The 22,422-nt window shown below is 40.5% G+C and overlaps 1 protein-coding gene across 2 annotated transcripts in view; it reads left to right on the top strand.

The window, feature by feature from the left end:
* ESYT2 (extended synaptotagmin 2) overlaps positions 1 to 22,422 on the top strand; it is a 362,124-nt gene that overhangs the window by 191,467 nt on the left and 148,235 nt on the right. For both annotated transcript variants that reach the window (XM_030198737.1, XM_030198732.1), the window contains exons 7-8: positions 3,765 to 3,820; positions 14,184 to 14,304. In XM_030198737.1, coding sequence (XP_030054597.1) covers positions 3,765 to 3,820; positions 14,184 to 14,304 — 177 coding nt within the window. The remainder of the gene's footprint in view (positions 1 to 3,764; positions 3,821 to 14,183; positions 14,305 to 22,422) is intronic.

Here is a 22,422-nt window from a genome sequence, read left to right as displayed (position 1 = left end):
GTAGGCGAGCAACGGAGGGGGAGGGTTAGCAATGGCAGCGGCTGGGGGGAGGGGGATCGGCAATGGCGGCGGCGGCGGCGGCGGGGGGGGGGGCTATAATGTGCCCCCCCTCTCTGGCCCTGGCCCCCCCTACCGCCGCAGTTCAGATACGCCCCTGGTGTGTAGTAATCGTCCTGCAGCATGGCCGGAGTCGGGGAGGAGAGGGAGGTCGGCAGAACGGTGAGCGAGCGGTTTCGGGAGGGTGGGTGAGGGGGACTGTGGGCGGGGGGACGGGGTCCAGTGGCGATTTTGCTTGGTTTTGAGTGTATGGAAATGACGACTGCGTTGGGGAGTGGAAACAGAGATTAATGAATGGGCTTCCTTGCTTACAGTGTAGTTGTCGTCATTATGACCTGTCCTCGACGTCATCACGTTTGACGCGTGGGCGGGGCAGACACTCATGGAGGAAAAGCGATCTCACCCACCTCACTTTTAGAATGTTGGGAAAGTGAGGCTTCATTAGAACGTTGGAGGTGCGTTTTATATAGAGAGATTATAGTATATAGTAAATTTATCATTTTCTATACTTATATATGTATATCTTTGTCCTGGATCAAAAGCACTGGTAAATATAACTAATTAGATTTTGATGCTGACCTTTAAAGGTTGAGTTTGGTATGCTTTCGACAACCTTCAGATTAGGGTCTGGAATTATGTCCTAGATAGTCGTTTGCATTAATAGAGTTAGCATTTGTTGCACATTCTTTGGGTTAAGTAAGTGCAGTTGGCTCGACATCAGAGAAGACTTTCTCTGTGAAGATACTACAATTATGGAGTGCCCTTCCAACAGGGCTTCATAAGGAGAAGAATTTATTGAGGTTTAATAAGGATTAAAAATATACCTGTGCTTATTACTAGGAGAGAATAAGTGGTGTGAAGGAGGAGGAATCTGGATATTTCATACTTTATCTTTGTTGTTTTTTTGTGTGTGTACTTGTTTAAAAAAACGTTTATTTTGTGTCTGCACTGTAGGGAGTGGTTTGCAGACCTGCAGTATAAAAGTGTGAGTTGATAATGAATATATCATTTCCTGGAATGTCCCCTTTTCCTAGTTCTTTGTGAGTCACTTGTTCTATAGTGCTCATGATTTCATAAATCTGTCTTATCTCTTCTTCATAGGGGAGCTGTTCCATCCCTTTTATACTTCTTGTTTACCCTACTGTATATATTTTTTTCTAAATTCAAATCCAGTGTTGTTTATAAGTCATCAGTCATCAAATATTCAAGTGTTGTATGGGGACAGTGATTGTTATGCTAAGTGCTTTTTTGCTTTATAGATGTAGTTGCCCTGGCACAAGTTGTATGAACAAAGTTGTTTCATCAGTGTAATAAAACCTCAATTTAAACAGAATAGAAATTTGATTAACTGCTCTGCTGGGGAAAGATTAGTGCATACATGCATAGTTTATAACATTTAATTCTTTATTTGGATTTGGCTCATGCCTTTTTCAGTTGTAGTTCGCTTTAAACAGGCTTTCAGGGACACAGGGTGATGGAATCCCAGCATGGGAGTTTTTGTCTTTAATGTTCTACCAACCCAGCCTTTCATTTTGTTTTTCTTATGCATGAATGAATATTGTTTCTATTATTTGTATGGCGTTCCATTCCATTGTCTTATTTATATATTTTGTAATTTTTATGTAAACCACTCTACTCTGCCCTGGCAGAGTGGTATAACAAGTTTTAATAAACATAAATATAAGGTACATTAGGTATTTCCCTGTTCCTCCAGGGCTCGTAATCTAAGTTTGTACTTGAGGCAATGGAAGATTAAGTGGCTTGCCCATGATCACAAGGAGCCACAGTGGGATTTAAACCAGGGTCCCCTGGTTCTCAGCCTGCTTTTGTAACCATTACACTATTTATAATGGTTGGGAAAGTTATCCATACTAAATAGCAAATATAAATGTGTGTACTTTGTTAGAAAATTAATGTAACTTATTAGCATGTGTGCTGCAGAAGTTAGATGGCCTGTTATAAAATGACTGTCATAGTGTACAAATGATATCATATATTAGCAATCTTCCTATAACTTTTCTGAACATGTAAAATGTTTTTCCAGGCAGTAGGTCTCGTGATTTCTTCAGTGCAGAGGTGGTGACCTTAGTTTCCTTTCATAGTGCATGTTCATGCTCCTTGGGCTGGTCAGGCCAGTAGCTCTGTAGTATCGTTACCTGCAGCCTGTGACAATTGAAGCGCTCAAGTCTATTTTTTCAGTGACCTTTAGAAGGTAACATTATACAGTCATTTTTACACATATTTGGCAATACATGCGAATAAAGTGGCTCATATAGAATAGTACGATGCAGTGTTCAATAATGTGCTTGTATGCTAACGTAGGGTATGAAATACAAAAAACAATTGTACACGAGCACTGCCAGACAAATACCTGTAATAAAGAAACAAACAAAAAAAGAATAGAAGTTTAGCTTGAAGTCTCTAAATGACATGGATCCCTGAAGAAGGTTTTACAAGTGAAGCAGTGGCCCCGTTGGGCTAACTAGTTAAGATAAGTGCTGATGTGCTATGCTTTTTGATTATCAAGTCTTGTATTGAATTACACCCTAAATAAGAAATCAGCAAAAAGTGTTTAAAAATTCAAGGAGTTTTTAGACCAGTGATTGACGATGTGCTGACAGAATAGAAAAATTATTTTCTTGTGGCCGTGACCCATTTCAGGCGTCTGAGATCTTTTCTCCTTGCACAATAAATAATTTTTTTAAATACACTGACCACTTTTTTTTATTACAGGTATTTGGCAATGCTTGTGTACAACTGTTTTTCGTATAAAATAATGCCAGATGCAGAAGTATGCGTGACGGCATGAGCATATATACTTTTACTGTAGATGTTGCTGGGGGCCAAGGTATAGGCAGAGTTTGCAAGTACATACATTGAAAAGATACTTCAGTCAGTGAGCATACTTGTGAACGTTACATGCAGACATTCTTACCTGCTCTCAAGTTGCTGTACATGTTTGCACCTGCTTTCAAGGCACAAGTTCTGCCATGTATGGTAGTATGAAGATACATAGGTGCCTGGGATTCTGCCAGGTACTTGCGATCTGGATTAACCTCTGTTGGAAACGAGATACTAGACTAGATGAACCCTTGTTCTGATCCAGTAGGGCAACTCTTATGTTCTTTATATGTCTATATAAAACAATGTCTATGCAGATGTGTACTTGACTCTTAACCTAGGCGCCCTGATATCAAATTACCTTCTTGGTGGTCTGCCAACGGATAAAGTAATCTGAAGAGGGCTGCATCCTCTCATCCCATGCATTCCCCATTATTTGATCTGGGATATGCAAGGAATTAAGGGAGAAGAGTAAGCAGAAATGGGTGTATAGTCACCCAGTGGGGATGAAACTTCTGTATGGATTGGTGGTAGAGAAAAAGTTGAGTGAGGTCAGGCTCCTGTATCTGTTCCAGAAAGAGCAGATTAAATTTGGTGGAGCTTTCTAAGTGAAAAACTCTACTCAGTAATTGTTTTCTTAAAGTGAAGACATTAGGACCTTATGTTGAGAATTCACTAATTTTATTTATGATGTTACGGACTATTCCTTTCCTCCTTCCACAGAATTGTTAGTATTGTGATAAATGCAGTTTTTCTAACAATCTGTCTTCCATCAGACAGAATGCAATATGTCTTACCTTTTGACCTGATCTGTGTGTTTTTAACATGTACACATCATTTACTGGTTGTTCCCTTTTCATTTTCAGCTCTTGGAAATTAACTGGACAGGACTGACCAATATACTCGATGTTCCTGGACTGAAGTAAGTATTAAATAAAATGCCATAAAATTGCTTTTTTTGTGTAAAAACAGCAGCTTCTGTATTAAAGCTGACCCAGCTAAGTTAACTTTGTATTTCTAATGTATATGTAATAATAATAATAATAATTTCATTATTTATCTGTCTTAATCTGTGTGAATCAATTTGTTGCAACCAGGTGTTTTGGTGTTCTGTAAAGTGCAGGTGAATCAGCTTTTAGGGTACGTCGTCATTTTGTAACAGCTATCATACATTATCTACTGAAGGTCCCATTGCATAAAATGGGCCATGTGATTAGCATATGTTAGCACCGTCAGCAAATGACACTAGAGTTCTTTCATCTACCCTCTAGGAATACTACTTAGCCCTTTTTCCAGCACACAAAGGAATTGAGAGTTCTTGAAATGTCATGGTATGCTGTTGGCATTTGTGGTCAACACCTCACTTCAGAAAGGTTGTACACCTTCTAGTTAACAGGCATGTATTTATCTGGTTGTGTAGGCAAAGGGAGGCCCTTCAGACCCTAATTATTATAGACCTATCTCTAGATTCTGTTTCTGGCTAAATTGATTGAACAAGTAGTGCCTTTATGGTTAAAGGATCTCTGTTGGATGATTATCCATATGGTTTTGGAACAGATATAACACATATTAAAGGAGTCCTTTTACTTTCATCGTTAGACCAGTGGCTGCTTTTACTTGAATATAATAAGACGATAGTGGATGCATTTTTAGACAGTTCCGCTGTGTTCATATATGTGGTACGTGGCATTTGTCTTCAAAGGTTGGAATTTAGTGGGCATTGGTGATAGGGTGTTACTTTTTACCTGGCAGAATACAGGTGTGTTGCAGTACAGTTAGGTTAAATTGGTTTGGAATATATCAGAGGAGTTCGGGGGGGGGGGGGGGGGGTTGGTAGTTTCAGTGACTTTAACTTATACTTCCACCTTTTGTGTAATGTAATTGTTGACCTTGGACTCTGTTTCCATGTATATGTGCATAGTATAATAATATTTCTTCTGTGTAAGGATGATGTGTATGAAGCATTAGAAAAATTAGAAAATGCTCTTCAGATTATCTCTGGTAAGTGAGCTTTGTTATTTAGGGGTTTGATCACAAACTTTCTTTAAAACCACACATCATGCAACTTATTCAGAAGGCCTTTTATAAACTGAGGACGTTGCATAGCCTACATCACTAACTTTCTACAGACAACTTTCAAACTGAGCTACATCATGTAGTTTTAGCACTTTTAGATTAAGGGGGAAAGGGGAGAATGGGATTTAATATACCACCTTTCTGTGGTTACAATCAGAGCGGCTTACATATTATATACAGATTCTTATTTTGTACCTGGGTCAATAGAGGGTTAAATGAATTGCCCAGACTCACAGGGAACTGCAGTGGGCATTGATCCCAGTTCTTCTGTTTCAGGCTATTGCACTAACCATTAGGCTACTTCTCTACGTTGCAATCCTTTGATAGTTTCAACCTGCATCCCTGAGGAAGCCTGAGGGTGAAACTGGTCTGTTGGGAGCAGATAAGTGTGCTGCATGCTACACTCAGCATTTTTGTTGATGATTTTGAATATGTTTATATGATTATAAGTCAGATTAATAAATAATTAAAGTTTTTGAAAGGGTTTTTGGCCGATGATCGATTGAGGTCCAGTGGATACAGCCTATGCTGAGCTCTACTTGAGCACTATGTGAGCGTTCCACGGTCCGGTCCATAGGATGCTGTAATACCACGGACTTCTGAGGCCTTTTCCCTTTCTTTTCTTTTCTTAAAAAAAGTGGTTTGGCATAACTGTAACATCCACTTTGGTTGGAGGTTTAACTAAGAAATCAGACATGCCTACAGATGCTTGTTTAATTATTGACCCACAACAATGAAGCCATCTACTGCAAGGTCTTTGTTTAGTGAGACCTCATAGACTTTTACAAAGTGTTAAGACTTGGTTATAAAGAATATTTAAGACCAGTGGCGTAGCTATGGGGGGGCCACGGGGTCTGGGCCCCCACAGATTAGCTCTGGGGGCCTTGGTTTGGCTGGTGGGGGTCCCTAACCCCCATCAGCTAAAGCGTTTATCCCGTGCTGGTCTCACATTTCTGGCGCCCTGTCCTAAGTTCAGTCATGTCCATGCTCGTTTTAATGAAACTGAGCATGCTTACGCTTGCTGGAGGGGGGAGGCAGAAGTGGTGGGCCAAAATGTGACCCCCCCCCCCAACCTTGGGCTCTAGCCCCCCTCCTTCCTGTCGCGGTCTGGCTACGCCCCTGTTTAAGACTGATCTTTAAATCACTTTATACTGTTTTAAATTGATGTATTCATTGACTGTCGGCATTTTAATGTAATCTGTCTTTTAAATGTTCATAATTGTAGATGTCTGTTTAGTGTAAACTGAACAGAATTTTGTATGGATGGTATATAATATAATGAAATTAAATCTCAAATTAGGAAACAGTCACAAGATATTGTGTGCCACCTCTTTAACCACACCTATCCCTTCTTCTTTTCTTAAGGGATGTGGATTACTTTGACAATTAGATTTATTCCAAGGTCGCACTAGGTTTATTCTCTATAGTGAGCGGTCACACACTCAAGTATGTTTATTTCAGTTTCAACCAAGCTGTAAGCAATGTACAGAAAGTATATTTACAACAAGTTATTTATATTTGCATTTTGCTGCATTAGCTTTATAATTTGTAAAGCTAACTTAATACGTTAGATGATTTTTATAACCATACAAAAGAATAGTTACCTATCTGAAAGAATTTTTAGGAGACAGTGCCTTACGTTCAGCTCTTTTGTAGAGTGGAGAAGTGGCCTAATGGTTAAGGTAATAGGGAATCTAGGGTTTAAATCCACTGTTGCTTCTTTTGATCTTGGGCAAGTCACTTAGCCTTCCATTGCCTCAGGTGCAAACTTAGGGGTCCTTTTTACTAAGGTGCATTAACAGATTTAGTGCACACTAATGATAAGATGCCCATAGGAATATAATGGGCAGTAGGTGTGTTAGCACACCTTAGTAAAAGGACCCCTTAGATTGTAAACCCTCCAGGGACAGGAAAAGTAGCTGCTGTACCTGATTGCAACTCACCTTGAACTACTACTGAAAAAGGAGTGAGCTAAATCCAAATCCCTTCCCTCTTACAATACCTATTAAAATGTTACTTGGCATACTTCAAACTGTGCTGTCTGTTGTTTGCTAGTGAGGACACAGTTTGGTAATTTTCAGTTGGAGTGAACTGAAACTAATGAATACCCTGAACAATATTCCTGGAGCTGGATGAAGTAAAAAATCTGTATATGAAAAGATGGTTTATTTGATTTTTGTTTCCTGGCTTGGGTCTCTAGTGTTCTTATTAGTATGTGAGATAACCAGCTCAGTCAGGTCTTATGATCTCTGAAGTAACTCTTAACATTATTATTATTATTGCATATATATACATACCAGGTTCCAGAAGACGTCCTCCTCATTCTTTTTCTCTACCTCTTCCCCTACCTGTCAATCAAAATTGGTGCTAGCAATTATTGTAATGATTTACTGGAGAACTATAAGAGTAGTACTGTTCTATTCTATTTATAAAAAAGCACATGAATCCTACCAGTGCTGTCTTAGGCATTGTCAGTGTCAGATGACATAACTGCACTGATTGGGGTTTTTTTTTTTTTTAGATAGAAAGTTGGATTTCTTGTGATGGCAAATCCAAGGCTTTGCTTTGCTCTGTGTTTGGCATGTTTGGGAAGACATTTTAGTTGGTGCATATTTTTTTTCATTGATAAGCAAGATTGAGTCAGGTATATAAATGGGTGATATTGTCACATGGCTGGAGAAACTGGAACTGCTTCTCCTATAGAAATGCATTTGTTCGTTTTTGGGTAATAGAAATAAAACAAAAGAAGGAAAAATGATAACTTTTTTTTTTTTTTTACTAGGTTTTGAAGGTAATACTACCTTCTTTGGGTCAGAAATGAGCAAAAGATGACGAACATCAGAATATATGAGTAAAACCTAAAAGCATTCCAGTATCGGTCTTGGGGGAAAGGTGGGGGTTTGGGGGGTCGAGAAACAGGGAGAAGATGAATGGGTGATCAGAGGGTGACAAAGCAGTATAATTTTGGAGATAATTTATTTCTCTGAAACCCTGGGCACTTAACCCTCCGTTGCTCCAGGTACAAAACCTAGATTGTGAGCCCACTAGTGACAGAAAAAGCACCTGCATATAGTATATGTAAACCGCTTTGGTTGTACCCCAGAAAAGGTGGTATACCAAATCCATGACTCTACCCCCCCCTTAACCCCCTTAATATTGGAGCCAGAAATACACCGAGCTCCATAGTAGACCTTCTGTGATAAATAATGTAAAAAGTAACTAAAAATGGTGGAAAATATTTGAAAAATATAATACATAAAATTTCCAAAACCTTGGTTAATGACATTTTATGTGTATTCTTCCCATGGTCTCGTGGGGTGCATATAATTCAGTGGCAGCTGCAGGTTACCCATCTCTGCAATAGAGGATTAAGGGGGTATTTTACTAAAGCTTAGCTCGAGTTATCTGCAGTAGGGCCCTTAAGAATAGAATGGGCCCTGCTGCAGATAACGAGCTAAGCTTTAATAAAAGACCCCCTAAGTGACTTGCCCAAGATCACAAGGAGCAGCAGCAGGATTTAAACCCTGATCCTCCTAGTTCTCAGCCCACTGCTCTAACCACTAGGGTTTTTGGGGGAGGGGGCTATTAGGATTTCTGCACAGACATAGGTGTTGCAGCCCTTACAGATGTTTCTGGTATTTCTTTTGTCTTGTCTAGTAAAATTTCTAGTTTTAAAAAGTCAGTATTATTTTAAATGCCAGCTGCCATGTATGTTGAATTAAATATGGATATTTATTTATTTATTGCATTTGTATCCACCTTATCCCACCTATTTGCAGGCTCAAAGTGGCTTACATAGTTTTGTTACACACAGTTAATCCTGGATGTCAGTTATAATTATTGTTGTGCTGTTGCGTTCTCGAGGGCCTAGGCATTCTGTCAGGTCCTCGAGGCAGGACTGGAGTACGTGAGCCCTTGGGCCACTGCCGAGGAGCGGCAGCGGCAAGCAAGACCACCTTGGAACTGGATACCCCGAAGAGCAGTACTGGAACTCTGGACTGGAGTAGTACAAGGCAGGCAACTAGAGCAGACGAAACAGGAACAGCTTCACCTGCACTTAGCCACCGTTCCTCCGGAGTTGAGCTCCGAAGTGCAGGTGGCCGGCAGGACTTGCAGGATAAGGCAGGAACTGAAGATCCAGAGGACCCACCCTGGGTCTGGGATACACGAGGGAGACCAGACTAGGAACTAAACACAGACAGTGTGCTGCTGCACAGCCACTAGCAAGACCCAGAAGACAGACCAAGGAACACAAGGCGTACAGAAGCCTAGCAGGAGCAAGGACTAGGGCAGCATACACACTAGGCAGAACGGGGATCCAGGAATACCCACAGGGTAAACCCTCTAGCTAGGTGGAGACAGGATACAGGAATAACCACCCAGGAAATACACACTAGCTAGACAGATACAGGATTCAGGATATACACTCAGGATATACAAGCAGGGTAGGCACACAGGCTAGGCAAGGCAGGACTTAGGGTAAAGAGAGCAAACCAGGAAGAACAGGCCAGGGGTCTTGGGCTGGCAGCAGAGCAAACAGAGTAACCAGGAATAACAGGCCAAGGGTCTTTGGGGCAGACAGGAGAACAGACAGAGTAAACCAGGACAAAGGCTTCACCCCAACCCCGGGGTAAGCCAGGGACAGAGGCTTCACCCCAACACATGGTAAGCCTGGAGCAGAGGCTTCACCCCAAACACAGGGTAAGCCAGGAAGGACCCGCAGTCCACAGACAGAGGCTTCACCCCAACTCAGGGTAAGCCAGGAAGGACCACAGTCCACAAACAGACAGTGGCAGGGAAGACCCCCCACGGAAGGACAGCAGAGACACAGAAAGAAGCTGGGCTGGAACCTAGAGAGAGGCTAAGCAGTAGTGCAGCAGACACTAACCTGACCTGGCCTAAGAGCATAACACTTATGCAAAGGTCCTGACTGCAAGCACAGCACTTCCTTATGAAGGCTCTTACTGATGAGTCACCAGCAGCAGGACAGAAGCAGGAAGTACACTGACCCCAAAGAGAGGCTTGACACACATAGGAAGTGAGCCCACAGGAAAGACAAGCAGGAGCCATCTTGGAAGCTGGCACAGAGCCGGTGGCAGCCATCTTAGATGCTGGCTCCCTAGAGAGGCATAGCCCACACAGGTGCGGTCTAGTGAAGCAATCAGGTTCATGCTGGAAGCAGCCAGCACACCAGGACAGAGACAAGACTAACACAAACACAGACAGAAGCCAGCAGAGCTGCTGACCCCCTGAAAGAAGGTAAGGCTGAGGGTGGTCACGGCCACAGACGTGACATGTGCAGAGATTAATTAGGAGGAGAAGTAGAGAGAAGAAGGAAGGAATTTAGTAGGTATATTAAACGATGGGTTTTCTTAGACGGATTAGTACAGTTTTGGATTTTGTTTGTAGGCTTTGTTGAAGAACTTTGTCTTGAGGGATATTTCAGTTTTAGTGTCCAAATTCAGCACTAACTGCCAGTGTTATGCAGATCAATACTATAGAAAGAAATCACCAAAGGAGAGACAATACATCTTCCAAATCCAAAAATAGTAAATCCTAAGACAAAAATAAGATCAGATGTCTTAGACTAAATAACTCCAAGAAACAATATTTTGCTAGAAATTTATATTGCTAGAAACTTTATATAGGGGCCTGAGGGAGAGTTCAGTGCAGGCTGTACATACAGCCGAGCATATCTTTCAGTGAGTCAAGCTGCCAACAGCGGCTCACTTGTAAGCTCTATACATCATATACAGTGCAATCCACTTAAGTGCAAGGGTTTGGGACCAAAGAAATACATGCAGTTAACCGGAGCGTGCACTTAACCGTTGCGACCCAAAGAAGCTTGACATCTGATATACATATGTACAGTACTGTTTATTATATGTACACTATACAGTCTTCGTTTACTGAAATTAGGCTTACTTGAAGTAATCAGTCATAGTCCTATGTACACTCTTGTGTCTGTGAGTTCCATAGACTATGAGGCATATTTTCAAAGCATTTAGCCTTCCAAAGTTTCATAGGTTTCTATGGAACTTTGGAAGGCTAAGTGCTTTGAAAATATGCCTCTATGTCTGCCAGATGGTAAAAACTGTCATAGCACTGACATCCAGTGGTCTGCATATAGACCCGCATGGTGTTAAGACTCTCCAGCGCTCTTGCAAAAGTGACAGGAGGTTGTTGAATTTTGTCAGCATGTGCCTCGCTGCTCATTTCATCATCTGTTTCATCATCAGCCTTTGCCTGCGTGTAGACACATATCTCGACATCAGTGCTGTCGTCAGCTGTTTGTAGATCGTAATCAGCAGCTACGTAGTGGTGAAACTCCTCTTCAGTAACACTGGCTGGGATGTCAATAGCCTGTTCATCTGACACGTTTGCAACAGCTGCATCTGTTTCGTCCCTCTCCACATCCTTAACAAAGCTTTCCCGCTTGTAGCAGTTCACTATGGTTGCCTGTGTAACATGATTCCAAGCTTCTTTTTACATATGTAGGGAATTCAACAGTGATAGATTATGAGCCAGTTCAACAGCACGTTTATCCTTACCAGTCTGGTCATCCATAACGCTCATCAGACAACGTAGCACAAGAGCCCGATAGTGTTGTTTGAAATTGGCTATTATGCCCTGATCCATAGGTTGGATCAGAGAGGTAGTGTTTGGTGGCAGGAAGACCACCTTGGCGTTTGCCTGACATCATCCCTGTGTGCAGCATAATTATCACAAAGGAACAAAGTCTGATGCTTTTGTGCCCGCATTCTAGTGTCTAACTTCTTTAGCCACTTCCAAATTTCACCAGTCATCCATGAATTTGTGTTAGCCTCGTATGACACAGGAAGTCGCTTGACATTCTTGAAGCAACGGGGCTATTTGCTCTTTCCATTGACGAGGAGCTCCAACTTCTCACTCCCATCCATATTGCAGCAAAGGAGGATCGTCAGTCCTTCGATGTTTTACCTCCAGTAGTTTCGGCATGTTTGAATGCAAATGTTCCATCAGGAATCGCTCACCAGTAGAGACAGTTTTTGTCAGTATTGAAAATGTCATGAGGTGCAAAATCGTTCAAGATGGTAGGAAGAACTGAAACAACCCAATTTTCAGCACCAAAGTCATCAGCGTCTTGTTTTTCACCATGCTGTTTCTTGAATTTTATGTTCCTCTCCTTCCATCTTTCCAACCATCCAACAGTGGTTTGAATTCAGTTAGTCCAAGACTTTTAGCTAGCTGATTAGCTTTCTCCATAAGCAGTGGACCACTGACAGGAAACTGTCTGATCCTGACTTGAGAAAACCATTGAAGAAGAGCATCTTCTACATCCTTAGCTTTTCCCGCCCATTTTCGTTTCCGTTGTGGATTTGTATTGTTTTGCCAGTCTTCCAGAAGCTGATCTTTCTGCTTCAAGACACATGAAATTTGACTGGGATTGACACCATATTCTTTACCAATAGATGCTTGACTTTGTTTGTTTTCTAATTTTTAAGAACTTCTATTCGTTCATCCAGTGTTAAAGTCTTACAGTTGCGCGACAAAGACGACGACTCCATTGTACACTGTAACATTCTTTTGCTTATTCTGCCTGTGGCAGTTAACCAATGAGATTTCAAATTTACCGCCCCTTTGTCACGTGCCAATCGGCTTCCATATTACGTGTTCGTGCTTATGCGGCATCTTTCCTGCAGAGGAGCGGTCTTTAACCATTCATATAAGTGAATCTTGCACTTATCAGTGGTGCGCTAAACCAAAGTTTGTCCCTATAGAAATTGATGGCGCCAAAAACAGGACCGAAGTACGGCATGCAGTTAAACAGAACATTCGCTTATCCGGCGTGCTCTTAAATGGAGTGCACTATGTGTATATGTATATATATATAAAACTTATAACTTATCTGGTCTGTGAATTGGTGTATTCATTACCATTACCCTTTTTAAATGCCGATGTTTAACTTCAAGCCAGTAAACTGTGCTGGCTGAAAATTTTTATCTAGTCTACGACTACATAAACAAAAGTTGGCTTAGGGTGCCACAAACTATTGAGCTGACCCTGAGTGAGGGCATCCTTCATCAAATTTACATATGGTTTGAAGGTTATACCCTCTTTCTGAATGGTGATCCAGGTATTTGGGTTTCTGTAATACTATACATTTCAGCTGATGTGCAGATTAAAAGTAACCACATACATGGTGGCATAAATGGTTTATTGCCTGCAAAGGTGGTCTTCTGCACCCCCATTGTTATGATTATTGCACTAGTTACCAGTAAAAGACTGGGTTCAATTTAACATTCTTAAACTGATCTTCCAAGCTAAGAGGTTTGGCCCACATTATCTGGAAAAAAAAATAGGCTTTTTATTCTTTACTGTATATTAGATTATTTATATACTGCCTTTCTGTGGTATAATTGAAGCAGTTTACGTATTGCATTCAGGCACTTTCTCTGGCCCTAGTGGGGTCATAATCTAAGTTCTGTACCTGGGGCAGTGAGGGTTAAGTGACTTGCCCAGGGTCACAAGGCACTGCAGTGAGCTGCTTTTAAATGGTATGTGCCAACTAGAATGTTATGCTCAAATCAAGGAGCACGGTTATTATTAGCACTTATGATAAAGTAGGTAGTGAGAAGCTAAAATAAGAGGAAGTACCTTCTCTGTAAAATTTTATTCTTTATGGAATAATCTGCTAGAGAACATTGGATAAGGAGTTAAGCTAATATGGAGTTCAGTAAAAAAATAAAAAGGTAAAAATGACTCTTTTCCATGATTGGGCTAGCATGGAGTCCAGTATTTTATTTATTTATTAATAAAATGTATAACCCGCATCACCTATGATTCTGGGCGGTTTACAAAATCACATCCATAATAATTTTCATATAAAAACACACAAAATTCAAAATAAAACCAACACATTACCTGAATGTACAATCAAATCACTACTTGTAGACATTTGTAATCTGTACTAGTCCAGATTATTTCTGTGCTTTCATTCGTGTACTTTATATTATGTTGGTTTTAAAGTTTTTGTTCACTGTAAAATTCTGACTACAAGTTGTTAAATTTTGCACATAGCTTTGGGCAGCTTTTGAGCCAGAAAGACAATTTATACATTTTGTAATGAATAAACTGTCAGAGAATCAGAGGAATAGGGAGCAAAGTAATAAAACTACATATAGTTAAGGAAAGTTACATACTTAACTAAATCTTTTTCCCGTCAACAGTGGTTTATCAGATGCTGTAATATTGGACATCATAGCTAATTACCTGGTTCTTCCAAACCGAGTCACCATCAATCTTGTCAGTGATGCAGAACTTTCAAAATTAAGGTTTCCTATACCAAAGGTAAGATAAGTTTTAAAAAAGAGTTCATTCTTTTTTTTATAAATATGACAGTGTTATAATAATCAGGTTCCTTTTTTTTAGCCAAAATAGTTATTCAAAAGATATTGAATGGAATTTGTAGTAAACTAGGCAACGATGTGGATTTAGTCTCGTCAGAAAGAAACTTCACAGGAACTGAAAAAATCAGCTGAAAACAGAGCTAAGTTTACTTGATTGTAGGGCCACAAGATGTTTGTTATTCTACAGATGTCATAATAATACTAGACAGTAAATATCTGTTTTGCCTATTCCTTACTTCACCATTGTTTTGCCATGTGAGGTCTGCCACCTTCATATTAGGCAAGTAAGTGACCAAGTGGCCCTCATGTGTACCAGCTGGGTGACTGGTACACATGAGGGCCACTTGGTCACTTACTTGCCTAATATGAAGGTGGCAGACCTCACATCGCCTAGATAAGCTTTTAGACAGTTTTTGGAGGAACCAGCTGTCTTGGTACATATGGGTGCCAATAGCATGGTAAAATTTTGGAGGGAGATTAACCAAGCCCAGATGTGGGCTTTTAGGTTGAAAGTTGATATCCAGAACCTCTAGCATTCTCAGAAATGATCCTTATTCCATGCGCAGGATTCAAGCGGCAAGCTGTTGATTCTGATATTTGAAAAGGAGATAAAGCAGCTTTTGAACTAGAACCTAGGGGAAAGCCAACAAGTTGCTGAAAAGCACATGGTTTAGAATAAGGTATCTCTGAAGGATACTATCAAAGCAGGGACGTTTATGCCATCCCGACAGAAAGGTTGAAGAAAAGCAAAAGTAAGCCAGGTGCATTTGGGGGAAGAGCAGACCGATTAAAGTTAGCAAATTATCCTTTTCAATTGCTAAGTTGGTTGTAGATACAAAAAAGCACACTTTGAAACATCTGCATACAAATGCTAGAAACCTACAAAACAAGATGGGAGAGTTGGAGTATATAGCACTAAGGGACCCTTTTACTAAGCCGCGTAGGCACCTATGCGTTCCCAACGAGCACCAGTTCGGAACTACCACCCAGCTACCACGTGGTCTGGGCGGTAATTTCATTTTTTTACGTGCGTCCACTACACGTTCCGGAAAATATATTTTATTTTCTGGCACGCGGCGCTAACCAGGCAGTAATGAGCATTGTATGCGTGTTGATGATTACCTTGTGAGACCGTACTGCTAAGTGAATGGGTGACGATAAAGTCTCAGACCCAAAATGGATGCATGTCCATTTTCAGCAAAAAAAAAAAAAAAGGGCCTTTTTTACAGGCGTGCTGAAAAATGGATCTGTGTTCGTCCAAAACACGCACCTACACTAGCTCAGGCCATTTTTCAGCGCATCTTAGTAAAAGGACCCCTAAATGAGAAGGTAGATAACATCTGAAACTCAGAGACCTAGTAGAAAGAGGATAACTAATGAGGCACTGTGATACCAGAATACAAATGATATCACAGTGATAGAGTGGACCAAATTGGAAGATAGCATTGAGTCAGACAGAATAAATATTCTGCAGAAAACAGATGGTAATGTAGAATCTTTATGGTTAGAAATTTTCTGTTTAAAGGGAGAGAGGAAAGTGTTGGGAGTATACCATTGTCCACCTGGCTAGAATTTTTTTTTTAATTTTATTTTTGTTACATTTGTACCCCGCGCTTTCCCACTCATGGCAGGCTCAATGCGGCAGGCAATGGAGCGTTAAGTGACTTGCCCAGAGTCACAGGGAGCTGCCTGTGCCGGGAATCGAACTCAGTTCCTCAGTTCCCCAGGACCAAAGTCCACCACCCTAACCACTAGGCCACTAAAATGTTAGCAGAAATATGACACATTTGGCAACACTATAATGGGTAAATTCAATTATCCAATCCCCAAATCTTCTGCCAAGTCCTGTACACTGGGAGTCAAGCTATCAAATTATAAATACTGCTGACATAATTTGATAAAGACCTCATTGTTCCTAGCCTCCATGTGTGAACAGTCTAAGGCACTAACTTGGAACTGTTCAGTCACTGATCTTATTAACCAAAGTAATAGCCACATGCTCAAGTAATAGGAGAAAAAACCCATCTATGATGGCCAACCCCCCCCCTTCAATTGGAGTATAAACTCATATATTGCTTGTGTTACAGGTCACAAAAATAGAAAAAACATCAGATGTCCTACTGGAACAGCACTATCTCAATAACACAAAAACAAATTAATTATTTATTTGTTACATTTACATAAGTACATAAGTACATAAGTAGTGCCATACTGGGAAAGACCAAAGGTCCATCTAGCCCAGCATCCTGTCACCGACAGTGGCCAATCCAGGTCAAGGGCACCTGGCACGCTCCCCAAACGTAAAAACATTCCAGACAAGTTATACCTAAAAATGAGGAATTTTTCCAGTCCATTTAATAGCGGTCTATGGACTTGTCCTTTAGGAATCTATCTAACCCCTTTTTAAACTCCGTCAAGCTAACCGCCCGTACCACGTTCTCCGGCAATGAATTCCAGAGTCTAATTACACGTTGGGTGAAGAAAAATTTTCTCCGATTCGTTTTAAATTTACCACACTGTAGCTTCAACTCATGCCCTCTAGTCCTCTATACTGGTACAAATAAAAAGTAGCACATATGAAATTATCTTGTTGGGCAGACTGGATGGACCATGCAGGTCTTTTTCTGCCGTCATCTACTATGTTACTATGTATCCCACATTTTCCCACCTATTTGTAGGCTCAATGTTGCTTACATAGTACCGGAGAAGCATTTGCTGACTCCGGTGAGAAGAAATACAAAGTGATGTTGTGGTAAGATAAAGTTCATGTGGCCCAGCCACAGTTAGGGAATCGTACAACGGAAGAGTTGAGTTGTGTCCATTACGTACTTTAGTTTTGTTGTGTCGCAGAGATCAGGCATTTAGGTTGGATCGGTAGGGTATGCCTTTTTAAACAGGTTAGTTTTTAGTGATTTCCTGAAGTTTAGGTGGTCATGCGTCGTTTTCAAGGCTTTTGGTAATGTGTTCCACAGTTGTGTGCTTATGTAGGAAAAGCTGGATGCATAAGCTGATTTGTATTTGAGGCCTTTGCAGCTTGGGTAGTGCAGATTTAGATATGTTCGTGTTGATTCTGATGTGTTTCTAGTTGATAAGTCGATCAAGTCTGTCATGTATACCGGGGCTTCACTGTAGATAATTTTGTGAACCCGGGTGCAGATTTTGAAGGCAATGCGTTCTTTGATTGGGAGCCAGTGTAGTTTTTCGCGGAGGGGTTTTGCGCTTTCAAATCGCGTTTTTCCAAATATAAGTCTAGCTGCCGTGTTTTAAGCGGTCTGGAGTTTCTTTAAGGTCTGTTCTTTGCATCTCGCATAAATTCCATTGCAGTAGTCTACGTGGCTTAGTACCATTGATTGTACCAGGTTGTGAAATGTTTCCCTCGGGAAGAATTGTTTCATGCGTTTGAGTTTCCACATTGAGTGGAACATTTTCTTTGTAGTGGATGCCACTTGGCTCTTCAGTGTTAAGTTATGGTCTATTGTAACACCAAGGATTTTCAGGCTGCCTGAGATAGGAAGGGTGTAGTCTGGGGTGTTGATACTTGTGGGGTTGTCCGTGCTGTGTTGGGATGAGAGGATGAGACAATGTGTTTTTTATTTCTTGAGTTTTAGTTGAAATGCAATTAAAGATACAATGCACCATCCATATAAATGAAAATCAAGTATCCAAGAAAAATCCACAAAGTAATTGTTTTTGGATATTTCTTGGGCATTTTTGATTTTCATCTGCTCACGGCAGCCATTTTATTTGATGGAGCAACTAGAGGCAAGGTAGGAGCGAGTGGGGATTGCTTCTGCCTGGACTACCCCCCTAGACTACCAGGGATGTAAGGTAGGCTCTGGGGGTGGGTCCTGACTTCAGGGATGGGTTAAGGAGAAAGAGTCTGTAAGAGGGGTGTTACAAAGATGGTCAGAATCGGTAGTGGGGAGTACTGACCAATGAAAGTTTGTGGATCTGATCTCAGCCAATATTCAGCCGGTACCTATCCCAGCTGAATATCACCGGGGACCTGCATAAGTTTCAGTTGCCAGCAGACCTGGATATTCAATACCGGTACTCAGACACGGCCCAGCTTTGAATATCTGAGTCTAAAACTGGTGACAGTTTAGAAAACCACTGACAAAAAACAGCTGCTGTGAACATAGCTATTAAATACTGCACAGAGTATAAATTAATCAACTAGCACTTCTGCACAGTCATATAGCTTTGGTATTTTAGACTGGCCTTTTAAAAACTTTATAAGTATGAACAAGAAAACTCCTTCATGCCCACAAGGTCCTCTATGAGAATCAGTGTATGCCTAGACTGTACATTCCTAGATCTGAAGGAGTGATGGGTCTCATAGAAATAGATTATACCTATCGAGCTACTATCATAGGCCTGCAGGCTTACCTAATGGCATAATCAGATCCCAATGTACAAAAGGTGTTGAAATTTGAAAGAAAACTTCCAGAATCCAGTTCCATCATTAAACTTGGACAAGCATTCCAACAAGTAGACGGAATGGGTGAAAATCCATTGGTACCAAAAGGGAAGGAAGCGACAGAATTTGCAAAGGAAGAGAAAAAACTCTTCAAGGAATTGGATCACCAGGGGAGAAACAACACGTAGCAAAAGTATAAGTACAGCAGGAAATACAAATTTTTACTCCAGGAACCATTCACACATTCACATTGGACACATGAGTGGTTAAGAAGAGGTGTATTGAAACCTAAGGATGAGCAATGGATAGTTGCAGCCCAGGACAGCGGATTACAGGCAAAAGATGGTTTACAACAAGCACTGAAAAAAAATGGTGCAACAGACATCTGTAGATCCTGCAAGAAAGAGCTAGAAAGTTACTCATCTCTTGGCTGGCAGCAGTCTATGGCAGAAAAGTTTTATACAGAAAGGCACAACAAGGTAGCACGTCTCATTCACTGGAAACTTTGTAAGCATTACAACATCAGTGTGCCAGAAAACATTGGGATCATGACCCTAAGAGAAATGTGGAAAACAAAGACATTTTGATCACCTTGGAACATCCCCCATCCTGCCTGATAAAAAGCTGTAAGCTGCCCTGATGGTCCTTCAGAGAGCAGGGTAGGAAATTTCAAATAAACTTGGAAACTTGAAACTTGTAAAAGAGAAAAACACCAGAACAGCACTTATTATAGAGGTGTCAGTCCCAAGCGATTACTCAGAGAGAGGGAAGATCCTCAAGTACCAAGAAATGCAGTCCAAGACTAAGAAAATGTGGCAGAAAGATGCAGAAATATTTCCCATCGTTTTGGGTGCCACAGGCTTGATATTGTGTAAGTTGATAAGTTGCCTGTACATGTTACATCTTATTAACTCCAGAAAGAAGCTCTCTCTGGCACAGTTCAAGTACTATGGCCAGTGTTAGCAATAAATTTGAGAGAGATCATACGCCCCATGCCCTGGCTTAGGAGTGATTCATTCTTGTTATAGTATGAGCAAAACTAACCCCCTTGGAGAAGTTGCCATTAAAACATACAAAAGGGACAAAACCCAGAAAATAAGAGGGTGTAGATAATTGAGTGCTCAATGAAATAGTGAAAAGTCCCATTTTACAAACAGTAGCAAAGGAATATAAAAATGCTAAGCATGATAGCTGGTAGCACTTAACAAAATACCCAAATATATTTTCCATGACTTTAGAACCAGTGTTTGTTAGCCACATGATTTTCCTCTCAATTAAAAGCCATTAAATACATGAAAGGTATCAATAAAATGAAAAGGCTACAGAACTAGTGTAGGCACGTGTTTTGGACGAACACAGATCCATTTTCCAGCGCCCGAAGAAAGGGAATGTATTTTGGAAACCTATGTGGTAAAGTTTGGATTCTTACTATTTTCATTTTTATAGAATTCATTTTAATGATGATCTTTCTTATACTTTTATTGAGTTTATTATATTTATTGTTTGTAGACCTCTGACAAAGGTTTGGTCCTGTTTCCATTAAAGTTGACATTTTGATAAACTCTTGCTGTGTTTGTCCTTCCTTGGATCGCTGCTGCTGTTTGATTGTCTAATTACAAAGGGTCCCATAAAGTTTTGATTAAGCTTGCTAGTGGATTTTTGGTTTTGTTACTTGTATGTCTGGTTGAGACACAGACTCCTCCCCCTCTGTGAATTATGGAGTCTTATTGTTGTCTGTCCATGTGCTGCGTTGACTTTTGTAAATCCTGCTGAACCTCTGCATACAGTTCCCTCAGAGTTTGGGGACAGTTCTTTACCACTGGTACCCTTGATTGTTGTACCTCTGATGAATGAACTCAAGGATGAAACTCATTATTAGTACAAAAGGAAAAAAAAAGATGAATACTTAGTTGATGAGTCTTCTCTATTGTGGGCAAACTCCACCACTGGAAGTAAAAGTCTAGTTATTTTGGTGTTTGTTGGAGATGCCTCAGAAGTATCACTCCAGTGTCTGGGTAATGTGTTCTATCAGTCCATTACAATGCGAGTAGTATGCTGAAGACAAAATAAACTGGATGTCGAGGAGATTGATCACTTCTCACCAAAACCCTCAGAGACTATATTGGACAATAACAGTGAAGGCAGACCACTTGTCTGGCATATCTGCTTTTTTTGCATGCTGAAGAAGACTCCTTTATAACACAATAAGATCAGCATGATTATACCTAAACCTTCACTACCCAAGCAGCAAAGGACTCAAATACAAAACAACTTATGCATCCAACTTTTCCTATTTAAGTGCACAACTATGGAACGCTTTGCCAAAAATATTAAAAACAACGTAGGACCACCTAAATTTCCGGAAAGGACTAAAAACAAACCTGTTCAGAAAGGCATATCAACCGACCCAACATAAAAGCCTGAACACCTGCAACACAACTAAACAAAGATCTGAATGGACACACCCTACTTCCCTCGTACTCACTAAACACCCCATCATACCTACCTTACATGAACTTTATTCCACCACAATAACACCTTGTATTTGTTCATACCGGAAATGGCGAACACCACTACGGTAAAATGTAAGCCACATTCAGCCTGCAAATAGGTGGGAAAATGTGGGATACAAATGTAACAAATAAATAAATAAATAGAATCCAGGTATCATGGCAGCTTCTACGTACTTCCAGGCATGTGGTATCTTTGTGTACATATATCTCCTCCCTCCCCCATGGAGGCATCACTAGATCTTGTCATTCCCCACAGTTGGTCATGTGCAAATTTATTGCTGAATAGGCCCACATTTACTTTCTTCAGGGTGTCCAGTTCAGAAGATTGTGGTAAAGAGTATCCGACTGTGGTGCCTCTGCTTTCTCTCTTGGATAGGTCATCTACACTGTTCAGATCCTGGTCAGTATGTCAGCCCAGAATTAACTTGGGAAAACATTCTTGATCCGAGTTCATTTTTTATTTATTTATACGAAGTCTTTATTGAGTTCATATTTTTTAAAGAAATTTCAGGTTCTTGTGATTCATAGACCTTGTTTCTTTAGATCTGTCTTCAGTGTTTGATCAGTCAATCATCAGTTCTCTCTTGTTTGATTGAGTTCATTTTACAATCTAGGACCTTTTCTATATCTTGGAATTCTTCCAGTTCATCATCTTATCCCCTTACATGTGGGGTCCCCCAAGGTTCTCTATTAGCCCCCAGTTCTATTCCTGAACACCTTGTTTTGTTCAGTCTTTATGCATTAGTGATTTTACTCTACAAACAACCTACAGCCTGTTGCATATACTGACTCTGTATCACCAGATTCTTTCTTTCTCTTTAATGTATGCCTTTTCCGCTTAACAATAACTGCAATGGCAGGTTGGCTGCAGAAATAACTCTTCATCTCAGCCACTTAAATCACAATCTATGTGGTCACTGGCTGATCTGTCACTTCTACCTGTGCACCTTTATTTTGGGGACAGCTGCTGCCTTTGACTCAATTATTATTAATACTTGGCTGTTTTCTGGACACTAATTTGGCTTTTGACATCCATTTAATAAGTCTGTTTTCCTCGTTTTAACATATTAGGATGATCTGTTCTTGATGGAAGCCCTTGCATATAATCATTCTAAATCAGTTAGAT

This window comes from Microcaecilia unicolor, chromosome 1 (genome assembly GCF_901765095.1).
Source record: "Microcaecilia unicolor chromosome 1, aMicUni1.1, whole genome shotgun sequence".
Taxonomy (NCBI): domain Eukaryota; kingdom Metazoa; phylum Chordata; class Amphibia; order Gymnophiona; family Siphonopidae; genus Microcaecilia; species Microcaecilia unicolor.
The sequence above is the reverse complement of the archived record's forward strand: the minus strand, read 5'-3'. Positions and strand labels throughout refer to the sequence as shown.